The sequence below is a fragment of the Amaranthus tricolor genome, chromosome 2 (assembly GCF_026212465.1).
Source record: "Amaranthus tricolor cultivar Red isolate AtriRed21 chromosome 2, ASM2621246v1, whole genome shotgun sequence".
NCBI lineage: Eukaryota > Viridiplantae > Streptophyta > Magnoliopsida > Caryophyllales > Amaranthaceae > Amaranthus > Amaranthus tricolor.
The window spans coordinates 5,317,954-5,332,504 of NC_080048.1; the positions used below are offsets into that span (position 1 = coordinate 5,317,954).

The 14,551-nt window shown below is 32.1% G+C and overlaps 2 protein-coding genes across 2 annotated transcripts; one reads left to right on the plus strand and one right to left on the minus strand.

Moving 5' to 3' along the window:
• Positions 1–72: 72 nt before the first annotated feature.
• LOC130805141 (PP2A regulatory subunit TAP46) lies at positions 73–7,020 on the minus strand. The gene is made up of 9 exons (XM_057669799.1): positions 6,647–7,020; positions 6,409–6,531; positions 3,822–3,908; positions 3,198–3,302; positions 2,889–3,050; positions 1,971–2,006; positions 1,814–1,885; positions 1,201–1,481; positions 73–798 (listed from the first exon to the last, which is right to left on the minus strand). Exons 1-9 carry the CDS (start codon positions 6,740–6,742, stop codon positions 552–554), a joined length of 1,209 nt encoding a protein of 402 aa, XP_057525782.1. The 5' UTR covers positions 6,743–7,020; the 3' UTR covers positions 73–551.
• A 2,498-nt stretch (positions 7,021–9,518) lies between these two features.
• LOC130806614 (protein DELETION OF SUV3 SUPPRESSOR 1(I)-like) lies at positions 9,519–13,222 on the plus strand. The gene is made up of 3 exons (XM_057671759.1): positions 9,519–9,751; positions 9,893–9,992; positions 12,846–13,222. The coding sequence occupies exons 2-3, from the start codon at positions 9,896–9,898 to the stop codon at positions 12,977–12,979; spliced, it is 231 nt and encodes a 76-aa protein (XP_057527742.1). The 5' UTR covers positions 9,519–9,751; positions 9,893–9,895; the 3' UTR covers positions 12,980–13,222.
• The last annotated feature ends 1,329 nt before the right edge of the window (positions 13,223–14,551 follow it).

Consider the following 14,551-nt stretch of genomic DNA (forward strand, 5'->3'; position numbering starts at 1 on the left):
TCAAAATCATATTGTAATTTACTTATGCTGTTATGCAGGAGGGAAATTGTGTATTGAAGTCATTTGAAAACATAGGTTTAATCTTCATGGTTCTAAGCCTATACTCAGCAATGAAAAATGAAAAATATATTGGGTCAAATTGAAATGCCCATAATATTGTATTATTACATAACATAACATAACAACCATCATGAGGGCACTATTAAAAGACATGTGACATGTTCTTTGCTGATCCCATCTCAATTTTTAATATTATAAATCATCAAAACTAATTCAAACTACAGCTAATACAGTATGGAACGTATGTCATAATCCATATGCAACCCACCGGAAGTTCATTTCTAATTTACAGCATGTAGTTCGTACTTGATACAATATACTGAAATTTCAATAATCAGTAACAAGCGTAACTCACCTGCTCGGGAAGATATCTCATACAACCGTGCACAGGAGAAGCATACCGTGATCTACAAATGAAGTCGGGAAATTCTACTACTAAAGCTATTGTCATTCAACCTGTGTTGTCCCGACAATAAGTTTTCGACTTTTGTTCAACCACAAGGAGTGAGCTTTTTGTTTCCTGCGCCACGGGGGTTATCATCTTTCCAATCGTCAAATGCTCTGGCTCTATCAACTGCAGCGTCATCATCTTCATCCTCCTCTGGGGGACCTGGTTTGATAGGATCCTTGTACCATGCGGAATTTGATTCCTCGATGAACTTCTTAGTATTCTCCTGCCAATTGTTCATTATCTCCATCTCCCTTTCACCAGCTTCCTCTATACTCATGGTTGGTAACCTAACAAGCAATATGAAAATTCACATAAATTCAACATTACAACAACGTAACGAGAAATATGCAAACCTCCCCAACAAAAGAAGTTCCTTCCTTATTCACCCTTCCCACAAGTAAGAAGGGGAGAGGGATGAAGTTAGAATGAACAAAGTAACTTGCTATTTTATCTTAAAACAACTATTTTATCTCAATTCAAGTTTTTCCTAAAATATTACAAAGTTGGAAAACAAGGCATTCAGTAGTGTGCAGGAGCATGCCTCTCCACTCACGGCAACACCCCCTCTCTTCGATTCAATTAAATAGACTACACTCAAACGAAAACAAATAGTACTAAAACCAGTGCAGAAGAAATCAGTTTTTTTTTGCCGAATTAAAATGTTCTCCAAGTTTGTGAGCTTACTGTACCTGTGACCAGGTTGAAAAACCTGTGCCATCATTCTCTCTCTTTCAGTAGTGAGATGCCCGCCCACAAGACTAGCAGGCCCAAACATGAGGGGCTGATGTTTGTGTTCATGTGCCTGTGAAACGTTTGCTCTTCCTTCTAAAACATCTTGAGCAAAAGTAGCACATGTTATAGGCTGTGCTGGTTTTGTGTATTGAGCTCGAACAGCAGCATCACGATGCCACGATTCTGCCTTCCTCGTACGCTCATCTAGAATGGACTCATTGAATTCCTTGCCCCCATCCTGCTAACATAAGAAGGAGCTCAATATGGAGGGAGAAAAGGCACATAATATTGCTATATTTTTTTTTTTTGCAAAAACAGTTGGTTCTCTATTTATTGGATTGCATTTGCATTCTACCTGATCTACAATGCTAAACATGTATTGAAGAAAAATTGCAACTTCACTACAGCATTGACGTTATAAAAACCTTAACGGCAACCAGATCATTATCTAATTTACTCTAAACTCCCACAGTCCCATCTTCAGTGAGATAGAGGACGCAAATGACCAAATATGTATTAGGTTTACACAACAATTGATGCCATTTCAAAAACAAATGTCTCAAGCAATACCTGCATCTGTCTCTCCTTCACAGCAGAAAGCATCTCTTCCTCTTTCTTCAACATTTCAAGCAAATCCAAGGCCTAATTAAATAAAAGAAATAAAGTTAACAAGATCACCAATAAATAGAGGCAATACAGCAGCAGTTTGGCAATTATTATAAGATACCTTGCAAAGTGCCAATGAGATGGTGATAAGCCAAGCCTGCAACGGAAAACCCAAATTAATTAGGGGGCATCTTGCAGATGATTTTCCTATTGACAAACAGAAAATGCACAGGAGAATTCATGATCTTTTGAAATGCAAAACCTCTAGAATTAATGAGTTTCACACATGTCTCCAACTCAAATCAAAATTGAGACCTCTAAATTAAACTAAGTATATACAACCATTGTAAAGACATACAATATAAATATGTTTTGAGGACAACAAAAGATCAATAATTCCAAGCGAAGGGCCAAAAAGATACTGTCCTTCTATCTGTAACAGACATAAGCTAGTATATCCTGGGCTGGGGTTGCTGGGCAAGGCACATTGACTGTACAGGTTTTCCCACAATATAACTCAAAGAGACTTTGAGGTCAAAAGTCGCAACCAACAGGCATAGTAACACTACAAGACCTTATCACATATATTTGAACATACATAATTCTTTTATACTATTAGACAATGTAACCATGTCCATTATTGATGGGGACAAATATTTATTGTTCTTTTGTTTCTGGTTATTATAGGAAAATAAAAATAGTCCACAAAATCATGCACAGTTAATATAATGCAAAGTTGCAAATGATGTTTTCAAAATCAAACAGATATATCCTCTTTGTTTTTAAAAAGGTACTCCCAGAATCGTGCCTAGGTGGAAGCCAATGTGAGCCAATTAATTGCATTGAGGTAACAATAATGAATTAGACAATCTGACAGTCTAATCAGCAACCACTATGATCAAAGCATCTGAGCTCTACATCACGAATGATTTAACTCAACCCCCCAATGTTCAAGATCTTAAGTGTTGGTGGAGATGGCCTATTTGTGTTGCAGATAATATAAAATTTTATAGCATATAAGGATAGAAGATATACACACCTCCCTCTCTTCCTCACCATCATCATCCAACACATCTTCCTCTCCTGCCTCAACTGGAGTAGATAATGCTGAAGCTCTTGTTGAACGCCCACGTCGTTCCCTACGCTCTTTAATTTCCAGTAGTTTAGACTCAGCAGCTTTCTGTCGTTTAAACCGAGCAATCTAGAAAAGACCCATCCAGGAAAACTTGAAACTTGAAATTCATAGAATATTGAACCAAATTGGTACAGAAAGCACAGAACAATATAGCTAGAATGAAATATATGCAAACTAAACATAAACTAAGAAAAAGATCTAACTGGGACCAACCTTTTTGGCTCTTTTATCAGCAAAGGTGTTCGAACCACCTTGCCTAAAAGACTCTAATTCTTCTTCAGGTATGAGCTCCATGGCTTCACAAAATGACACAAATTCCTACAAATTGAACATTTATATTAAAGCACTCTGCACTCCATACTAAAGATTATAGTAAATGCACTACGACTGCAAGAAACATGACAACAAGAGCATGCACTTGAATAAAAGTTACTTGGTTAACAAATTAATAAATCAAAATACTCTTAACTCTCGCACTAATTACTAATAATACTTACTGGCACAGAATATCTGCAGATCAGAATGTTAAATATACAAGTAATGATGTGTGCTGAAATGTTCAGCCCTTTTTGATCTGAATCCCTCTTATTTTCTACCACAAGAAAACCAGAAAAGAAATTTAAAAGAAAAGGGGAACAAACCCCTTGGTTCAATATTATGCCTTCTAGCTTCGTTTTAGGTTATCTTTTCACCCAGTTTCAAGATTCTTGATTTAATAAAATTCTGTTAAGCATGAAGTTATATTTTACTACCTCATGTATAATGACAAAAACGGTCTCTTTCTTTTTCCCATACATTTAACCATTTAAGATTCACTGTTAAAGAGAAAAAAAATACCTTCAGTTTTGTTTGCGAAGCCTTTACAATTTGTAACCGATCTTCCTGTGAGATTTTTTCAGTCAACTCACCCAAATAATATGGTGCCTGTAATACAATGAATAAGACATGTCAATTATCATCCGTTCAACAATAGCAAGAGCAAGCATGGTGAAGTTGCTTATCCAAATGTATAACTACAGAATAAATGGCCACCAAATCATGTGCTCCTCAAACAGTTCAGTGAGTCACATATTAATAGATGTCATAACTATGGAAAGGACTTCAAATTAAGCAACAGAAATAAGCAAAAGGGGCATCAAAGTGAAACTGAACAGATTTTTGGTTATTGGAGCACAACTATCCTAAAACGGAGCAGATTTTTAATTTTAACTCAGCCTTCCTGATCCAAATTCCCTAACTGTATCCCAAAATTACAGTAAACAATTGAACATGAACCATATGATAAAGAAGTACAGGACAAAATTTGGTCGCTTCAGGACTCATATCTCTAATATTATTGATTTTTTATTATAAGCTAATTGACAATATTCTTCACGTATGACCCACCCTAACATTGAGATGATTCTAACCAACCCATAATTGAACCAAATAAGTTGTTAATGAGGATGCAACTTGAACTAAAACCATCAATATTCAAAACAAAACCTGATATGAAAGCTCACTAGCTATCTCTAGCTCTAGCCATATCATCCTCCATCAAATACATAAAGGAAAATGAAAATAAATCATACTTTCAGCAATCATGTCATTAGTTACTATTTAAGTACTACCTCCATCCTAGGAGTTCTTCTACATTTCGTTTTAGGTCATCCCATTAAATTTGCTATATTTATATTTTTTTTTTAGTTTGGAAATGATCTCACAATCACTCTTTAATTCCAATTCACACATTAAACTTTAATTTTTATCTCATCCACACATTTCAAATACTTTTTCTTATTCTACCTAAAATCAAACATCAAAACAGTGCCAAAATAACTCTATCTACTGACACTTAATAGAATAGATAGATCTGTTGTGAGCGTACCAAAACAAACAGTAGCAATCAACTAAGCAGTGTGTGTCATCAACAGTTCCAAATAACACAAACTCTATGAAAAAAGCTTCTCCTTAGAAAGATAACTTGGATAGTGTTAAGAAGACATCATTTTCCGCCAAGATGAAGCTAAGTCTGATAAGGCAAATATGATAACATGGATAGTGTTAAGAAGAAGACATCATTTTCGGCCAAGATGAAGCTAAATCTGATAATGCAAATAATTTTTCCAACAAGGTTCAACAATTTTCCGAAAGTATTTTTCCACCAAGATGAAGCTAAATTTGATCACGTAAATATTTTTCGCTAAATTTCAACAATTTTCAAAAAGTAGTTTTCCATTCCTTGATGACCAAGGGTGAATTTGAAAAACTTTGACATATTTAATTGGATTAGGACAAATTTTAGGATGAATCGAAAGTCATAAGAATAAGATTATGTAGAGCAAGTACTACAGCAAGAAACAAGGCAACCGCAACACTTATAATATGGCTCAAATGAGTAAGATCCACCTGGGACCAAAGAGTAATGCCAGTAAGAATTTTGTTCCAAACCATGGGTATCCACTTTTTCAAAGTGTTACACTCCAACCACATGAAATCATACGAAGAAGAATGTCACTTTTGATAAGCATATTTGTTGAACCAGGTTCAAACTCTTCTATACAATTTTTGATATAGAAAACCATAAACTTAAGGGAAATTATCAATGGTACCCCTAAGTTTTTGCAATTAATCAATGATACCCCAAGTTTTTTTATTATCAATGGTACCCTTGTATTATTGAGTGATTTACAACCGCAACCTTTTTTAACTTTTCCGTCCAATATCATTACCATTAACTTTCTTTTATGTTTTGAATTGAAAAATAAAAGAAAAAGAAAGACAATTTTTGACGGAAAAAATTTTAAAAGGTTACGATTGTAACAGGCTCAATAGTACGAGGGTACCATTGATAAAAAAAAAAAAACTTAGGGGTGCCATTGATAAAGTGCCAAAACTCTAAGGGTACCATTGATAATTTACCTAAACTTAATCACTTATCCTATATACCACACAATCAATCTTATAAAAGCCCATAACTTCGGCCTTCTAGGCTTGTGTGCTCAAAAAACCATTTGAAAATCATCAATCATATCAAGAAATATAAAATCAGAACAATATAGAAACTAGCGGGGAAAAATGCCACTTTGTGACTGCTTCACTATACAATCGTACTCATAAACTTTCACAAGTTCATTCAAAACCCATTGTAAAATCACCCAGCAATAAGAATAGAAAAGAACACATTACACATCAAGGGTCAATCGCAAAAATTTCTCTGTTATTATAAGCTAAAGAGGTTACATCTACACTCGTCCTCCCTGCCTCGGCTAGGTATGAGCCAGCATTAAGCAATATAATTGATGTTCATTAACAAATTTGGTACCAAATAAAGGATCATAAACAGGTTGATGGCAATATAAACTCAATCATTTTGTACAATATCAGCAACATTTGATTGATTATATTCTCTCAGATAAAAAAAAGAAAAAAAAACGAGAATTACCAAAATATACTTGAGATTAGCAGTGCTAATATCATCTTTAGTTTCATTAGACGAAAATAATCCCAATTTGCTAATCATATCCTCGCACTTCTCCAGCGTTTCACACGCTTTTCGTAAAGTTTCCTGAAAGTTAAGCCTTCAATAATCAAATCTCCCATCAATGGCAAAAATTTCAAAGAAAAAGTCATGCAAAATTATATTAAACAAATTAACAAGAAATGACAGAAAAACGAAGTACCTGGTCGACGGAGACATCAGAAGCCAACTCGTGAATTTTACGAGCTTGTTCGTAGAGAGATGGTAACGACATCTCTGACATCTTCGATTCTCCCATTTGATTAAGAGATTCAAGAAATTAGGGTTTTTTCCCGTGATTTCAAAAGGTTTTTAGGGATGAAGTTTGGGAGAACAATTCAATTCGAAAGAATTGCTAGTAGATAAGATTGGAAATTGGAAATTGATGGTGGAAAGGGCTAGATTTGTGTACATTGTGTCGCATAATATAGAGACGTAGGGAACTTTTACCCGTTGATTAAACCATCGTGGTTTTTAACTCTTAACCATTGACATCATGTTGTGATGGGATATTCACGTGTCGTGTTAATCGTTCATGTACCGTGTTTGTTGTGCCTTGTACTAAATTGTATCATGCTAAGTAGTGTTATGTCGTGTCGTATTTAATCACCCAAAAATAGTATGGGACTGTCTTATCGTGAGACGGGCCCATATAAAACACGGGTCATACATGCAATCCAAAATTAAACTTACACAATAGTTAACTAAAAAATTATAGTTTTATTAAATTTTAAGAAATTAAAAATTGAGTCAGTCTATATTAAGCCGTCTCATGGTGAGATGGTCTTGATAAAAATTTTGTCTATAAACTTGAAGTCCAAACTAAAATATTGCGTACATTTTCTATTTAAAGAGTAGGATCAATTGATCAAAAGAAAATATGATGAAATATTGAGAAATATGCATAATATTTTGGATTAAGTTCATAACAAGGAAATCATGTCGTTCTGAATCATCCACGTGTTGTCTATATCGTGTCTAAATCATAGTGTTTCAAGTTGTATATAGACGAGATCATGCCTCTGGGTGGCCCACATGTCGACCTAGCCCACTTCTATCTTTCTTATTGCACAAATGCTTGTATGAGACCGTCTCTTTGAAAGACAATTCATTTAAGCCAGTTCGAACAATTAAAAAATTATAAAAAATTTTAAACTAAAATACTTCGTAAATGATTATTATTTTCGTTAATGATACACCATCTTTCATCAATTATCATCATCATGTTCAACGTGCATGGCCATCAACATATTCATTATCATATTTTTCATTCATCCTAATTATTTTCACTGCAAGCAAATGGAGGCGTTGAGAAAGAAGCCATTACTAACATCACGTCAAAGGTAAGGATAAAGGATAAAGGACACTCCAAATATCCCACACAATGCAAGATTCGAGTGGGGGATTTTTTTTTTCTTGAAAGATGAGGACAAACGATACCTATTCCCTTCAAGGAAGGAGTAAAGAGAATGTACGCAGTTTAGAATCCCTCAGTTAATATCTGCGTCCAGTAGGGATCAAACCCCAAACCTTCTGAACAACATGCGGATGTTTTATTCATTGAACCACAAGCGCTTTTGATATTACTAACATCACGTCAATGGTTCTAAATCCTTCATTTTTTATGCCATAAATTAGTGCATACCACTATTCTAGAGTTGTTCATTTTATTTGCATTTGGAGGGAAATAAATAAAATAATTTAGCCTATTACTATTCCAAAATGTTGAATAGACAAGTAAGATACTTGATTAAAGATGATCAAGAAAGTAGTATATGGTTCACATGATTTAATGTTCATTAAGAGGAGACGAAAGCAAATAGTCAATTTTTAAGACTCATTCAAAGTATTTTATGGCCTAAAAGTAGTTGTTATAAGTCCTTTAAAAAATTATTTATGTCTTTATTGGCCAGTAAGTGACATATTAAAGTAGTTAATTTTATTCCTTGAATTTGATGTGTTAATTAATTTTTGTTTGTTTATTAATTTCTGTTGATTTATGATGAAATCTGTTAGTTGAATTCTGTTTGTTTATTTTAAAATGAAGATCGTTCATTCTTCTTATGGAAAAGGACTATGGACTTTCTGAAGGTGAAGATAACGATGCAATTGGAGAAGGTGATGGAAGAGTTGCGATGATGAAGACAAGGATGGAGGATAAGTTGAAGAAGATTCAATTATAGAGGATGAAAGCACAATTTAAATTGAATACATTGGTTATAAAATGTTAAAATGAGAATATAGGGAAAAAAAAATTGTTGTTTGGATTATGATAATGCAATAGGGGTATGATGTACTCGATATAATAAGTAGTATTATCCTTTATTTGAGATGTTGGTGATGTAATATGAAATGTAAGGTTTATCCATGAAGTACAATGAAAATGGAAGTTTTTGACCAATCTCACATGTGTTTCATGTAGAACGCAAAATATTAGTTGTAAAATTGTAATTTTATTTTGTTAAATATTCATTAAAGATCGAAATCGATCTTCCATGTAAAAGGGTCTATTTCTTTCATTTTGCCTAGAACCCATAAAATAATAACGACACATAGTATTTGTTGTAAGACTCAAAATAAGTGTTTTAGAATCCAATAGTAATTGCTTTAAGAGACAAAAAGTATATATTTTATTTACTAAAGTATGTGCTTTAAGATCCAAAAATAGATGTTTACGCAATGTTAAAATTCCTAAAAAAATTCTTAGGATTGAAATGTAAAGAATATACAACTATGGCAAGAAAGTTAAAGAAAGGCTTCATGATTGAAGGGTAAAGAACATATAACTATGGCGAGAAAATTTGCCGATCTCTACTTTTTCGTTTTTATAATGTCGAGCATGTATAATTTGTTTTTTTTTAATAATGTGATGAATTGTGATAATGAGAGTTGTCTTTTAGAGAGGCACAATCTCTCACAAGCTAGTTGTTCTTATACTAATGAGATATTTGTACAATTTTATAACAACCCAATTACATACTTTCTCTATCCCATTGAAATAATCTAATTTATTTTAGTGTATTTCATTAAATTTATCCTAATTTTATTTTTCACTATTACATATATTTTTTCTTAAACTTTTATCTATATTTTTAATTTAATTTTTCATGTCGGCCACTATTTTTTCTCAATTCTCTGTAAAATATAAAGTAATATTACTTGCCCCTTTTTACCGAGGGAGTATAAAAGCCACAATTGTTTAATCACGAAGATCACAAAGGCCATAATTTCCCGAGCTAACTCTCTCTTCGACACAAAGAACTGCTCAGTAAGTTTTCTGCTTAATTACTTCTTCATCTCCAGTTCCTCTTTTTTTGTTTAGAAAATTAAAATAAATTTTGCTAAATTGAATATCTAGCTATTCGGAAAGTTTAGGGTTTCATTTATGTGTTGATTTTGAACTTGACAGGCAATGGCAACCAATGAGGCTACTAAACCTGTTTCCGAAGAAGCTAAAATGGATCTATTTGAAGACGATGATGAGTTCGAGGAGTTCGAAATCGATCTTGGTAATCATTTTAAAACCCTAATCTAGTCGCTGAAATTCTCTTTTAATTGATTCAGAATTATTGTTGTCCCACTGATCATATTTTAACATATCTCTTTTTGATTTCGAGAACGAAAATAGATGCTAGGTTTATGCTCACTCTTATATTGAATTGTCCAATTTGCAAATTATAGCAAGTAATCAGGGTAGATCCATTGTTCAAACTCTCTAGGGTACCAACATATGTTGTAAGCAGAAATTTCGGCAGTTTTGTTTGTAAGATAAAACAATTTAGGATCCTCCCCATTACTTGAAATGTAATGAAGGGTCCATTACTCCATCTAATGTCTATAATTGCTTGATGGAGTTTTAATTGGGGGGATTTTGACATTTTATTTTTTATTCTAAAGTAGGTGTCAAAATCCATAGAGAAAAGTAATAGAGAGGATACTAATACAAGATAATCAGCTAAATGATTTTTTCATTCCTACAAAATAATTTGTGGAAGCATATTAATCCCAAGCCAAGGGCAAAGTAATATAAAAGCGATCAATTAACGTTATCCTCATCTTCAAATGGTGGCAACCAAAAATATTAATTAAAATTGGGTAAAATTGAGACATCCTTCTCCTTTTTTCGGGGTCTTGAATAAGATTCAAAACATCAATAAAAGTTAATTTTCCTTCATTTATCGAGGTTGAGGTTTTGAAAGTTGAAGTAGTTTCTCTTTCTTTATCTTCATCTTGAGAAGAAGTAGATGATAGAAGAGGATTATTCGATTGTGCTCGACTTTGTTGAGTTGGAAGGAAGCTTAGACAAGAGTTATTGGCACTTTCTCTACTCAAACGTTTTGAAAAAAAAGGATATATTCTCTTCTCTTCATTATGTTGAATTTTAGCAAGTAGCAAGAACATTAAGAAACATATAACACATTCAATTATAGACTCTCTTTACCAAACACATAACACATTTACAATCACACTCTTAAACAAGTTAAATAACGTGATAACACGTATCGTTACATAATGTAACGGATGAGTTTTTATTCAGTGGTTCTTTGTATGGTATGAATAGCTTGATCAGCTTGTTAGTGTTTGTTTTGACCAATTTAATTAAATTGATGGTATTAGCTATATACAAAAAGTTAGTGATAAATCATTGTAATTGCACGGGAAAAAGAACCAACTTTGTGCAAAACTTCTGAAAGATACTCGGGCACATTTTTTCAATTTGTGCGAATTATCAATTAATTTTAGTCTAGTTAACCTATTTTCTATTTTTCACACCATCATTCAATTTATGCTTTCTTTAATTTAATGGTTCATAGTTTTCTCTTAAATCACTATTGATTTATATTATTGTTCTGTTTTGGGGATTTGGGTAAAAAGATGCATGAATTGTTACCATTGTTGTACTGGACTGTTGAGGAATAAAATTCTAAGTTGGATGTTCTGGAGATGGCTTTTTTCTCTATCCACTTGCGCCGTTATGACTATTTTGTTCTCTCATCCTCCTTAGGTTATTTCTCTATTCAAAAGGATATTGGAGCTAGCATTCTGTCTATCCCACATGAATTTCACATACTGGCTTGCTGGTTCTCTCTGTGCTCCAACATGCTATCAGCACATGTATAGTAAACTAAAAATGATAATTTGATGGAGCTGCCTGTGAAGGGTTTTACGAGATAATTTGATGGAGCCACTCCCTACGTCCCTTTGAATTTGATACAGTTTCCATTTTGATCCGTCCCTTTTACTTTGCAACATTGTTATGGTTGTGTTCTCGCTTTCTTTTTAATATCATCAACAAACTCATTCTCTCATCATTTCATCCATGTATTTTTTACATGCACTTATTTTTTGTCTTATTCTCCAACTAAAAATTAATTACATACTCCAATTCCCTCAACTTAATTTCAAAGGGACTGATAGAGTATTTTTTAGAGCTATCCATGTTTTGCAACTTATAACTCTCACGTACTTCATGTGACTATTGTTTTTATAAGATTTTAACTTATAAGTATAACTTTGATCATCTTGTCTATTATTAAGTTGCTCAAGGGTCTGTTGGTCATTTGAATAGTTTGCTGACATGAGATTCAGTCTATAGTTACGTGAGAAGCGAAAAGTGAGAAGTGAGCAGTGAGCGGTGAGCGGTGAGCAGACAACAGTATGCACTGTACTTAGAATGATATTAATACTCATTTATGTCCTAATTGAAGGTATGATGCAGTTGTTTTCCCATTGGATCATCAGTTCTATATGCTAAGCCTGTAGAATCTTTAGTTATTTAATTATTGAGAAAAAGGTTATGAAAGAAGTAATGGAGGGAGGTTTCTGGAGAACTCATGACATTTCCTATCTAGTATAATCATGAAAGAAGAAAATGGTTGCACTAGGTAGACAAGTACATATGTTAATGGTTGCACTAGGTGTCTGTAGAGCGTAAATGGTTAATGGTTATGTACATATGTTATGAGGCACTTGGCACTCCTTCTATTACCTTCCCTTGGAAAATGTTGATTGTGGATGCGGTGGATGATATTGAAGAGATCCTATATTTTACCAAATCGGTTGGATTATCAAACAAGGACCCCTGCTTTGAGAGAGACTCATTGGGATAATGATGATGATGGTTGGACTATCAAATAAGCAGCAATTTCTGCCTTATATAGAAGAAACAAATGTTCATGCAGTTTCGTTAAACTTGATGTTTACTCTTGAATAATTTTTGAATATTTATTTTGACCTTGCTTTCATTTGCTTGTTAGGTTTCGATAAGCTAATACTTACTCTTTATGGACATGTGAAGATAAATAGCTATGTGAACTCATCTTTCCTCTTATTTCAGTTTCTTTATATGTTTGAATTTACAGAGTGGGATAGCAAGGAAGAAGGAAAGGAGGTGACACAACAATGGGAAGATGACTGGGATGATGATGATGTCAACGACGACTTTTCTCTACAATTAAGGAGGGAACTTGAGAGTAATGCTGCTGGAAAGAAATGAGTGGAGTCCATAATCTCATCATGGCTGCTGGTTATTGTCATATATGCCAATCCTATTATCTACTTGTTAAATCCTTGTAGTTAGTTTTTCAAAGTATCTGAACAAAGACTTGATTACAAAAGAAGAGAAATTTCATTAGTTGATATTAATGGAGTGGAGAACTAGTGGTTGTGGTTACTCTCTAAATGGTATGTTGTGAACATGTTTCTTGTAAACATGAATAGACCATTATGCTTTCTTGAACCATTTTCTTTCAGAGGGACTACGAATTTTGGTTAAGTTTAACTTAACATATTTGCATTATACTTTTAGTTCTATGTTATTATTTTTGGTTGAGATTCATTATATTTCAATTTAATTTTTTATATTTTAAATCCATATTTCTTCATTGTAAAAAATTTATGATTACATATATATTTTTTCAATTCTTCATCCGAATTCAAGTCTCTACTTCTGCTTCATCCCCCAACGCTGCATCAACATTGTATGTCTTGCCCTTTCGTACCATTTGAAATCTTGCATAGGTTAAATATTTCCAATTTTATTAGCCAAATTCTTATGAGGTTGCTTAAAAATTTAATATCAAGCTACTTTTGTTGAAGAATACAAATTAGTTGGTTTATGAAAAAAATACAAATTAGTTGCAAAGAACAATTTTGATTTGGGTTTGGTTTGTCCATTTTGGGCAGCAATCGATTTGGATACAAAATTGGTTTTCAGGTAGAATTATTTGATTTGGTTGGACAAAGAGCTACTAATTTTTTGACATGTGTTTATCGATTCATTTTATCGCCACCCTTCCAAATAAAAATTACGAATTTGCCACTGGATTTAAAATTTCTTAACGAATGTAAATCGCACTTAATAACACTATTATCACTTTAATCCCGAACATTTTTAATGTAATTCAAAATAAAAAAATAAATAAATAAATAAATAATACAAGAAGCACAAAAAGTGCTACTAGAATTATTTTTTATTTTTTATTTTTTTATTCAACTATTAATAAAAAATTAAAAATTAATTAACAACTAGATTTTAATTAATATATTTATTATCATGTTAAAAAATAATTAAACATTTAAATAAATTATTTAAATTCAAAACTAATTATTATAATAACATTATCATAATATAATAATATATTAAAATAAAATAATTTATTACAACATTTATTAAATAACAATAACTTAAAAAATAAATAAATTAATTAAACAAAAGAACTTTTATAATTCGAAATTAAAAAAAAAAAATACCAGTCGCACTTTTTGTGCGACTGAAATTATTATTATTATTTTTTTTCTTTTTTTTTTGATTTCGAATTATAAAATTTCTTTTGTTTAATTAATTTATTTTTTAAGTTATTGTTATTTAATAAATGTTGTAAAAAATTATTTTATTTTAATATATTATTATATTATGATAATGTTATTATAATAATTAGTTTTGAATTTAAATAATTTATTTAAATGTTTAATTATTTTTTAATATAATAAAAATATATAAATTAAAATTTAGTTGTTAATTAATTTTTAATTTTTTATTAATAGTTTAATAAAAAAATAATAAAAA

What these genes read in the sequence shown, in the direction of transcription:
- LOC130805141 (XM_057669799.1), bottom strand. Translation starts at nt 6,742, where the DNA reads ATGGGAGAATCGAAGATGTCAGAGATGTCGTTACCATCTCTCTACGAA. An exon ending in CTTCGCAAACAAAACTGAAG is followed by an intron (nt 3,303 to 3,821) that starts GTATTTTTTTTC and finishes TTCAATTTGTAG; the next exon opens with GAATTTGTGTCATTTTGTGA. An exon ending in TCTCATTGGCACTTTGCAAG is followed by an intron (nt 1,886 to 1,970) that starts GTATCTTATAAT and finishes TTATTTAATTAG; the next exon opens with GCCTTGGATTTGCTTGAAAT.
- LOC130806614 (XM_057671759.1), top strand. Translation starts at nt 9,896, where the DNA reads ATGGCAACCAATGAGGCTACTAAACCTGTTTCCGAAGAAGCTAAAATG. An exon ending in GGAGTTCGAAATCGATCTTG is followed by an intron (nt 9,993 to 12,845) that starts GTAATCATTTTA and finishes TTGAATTTACAG; the next exon opens with AGTGGGATAGCAAGGAAGAA.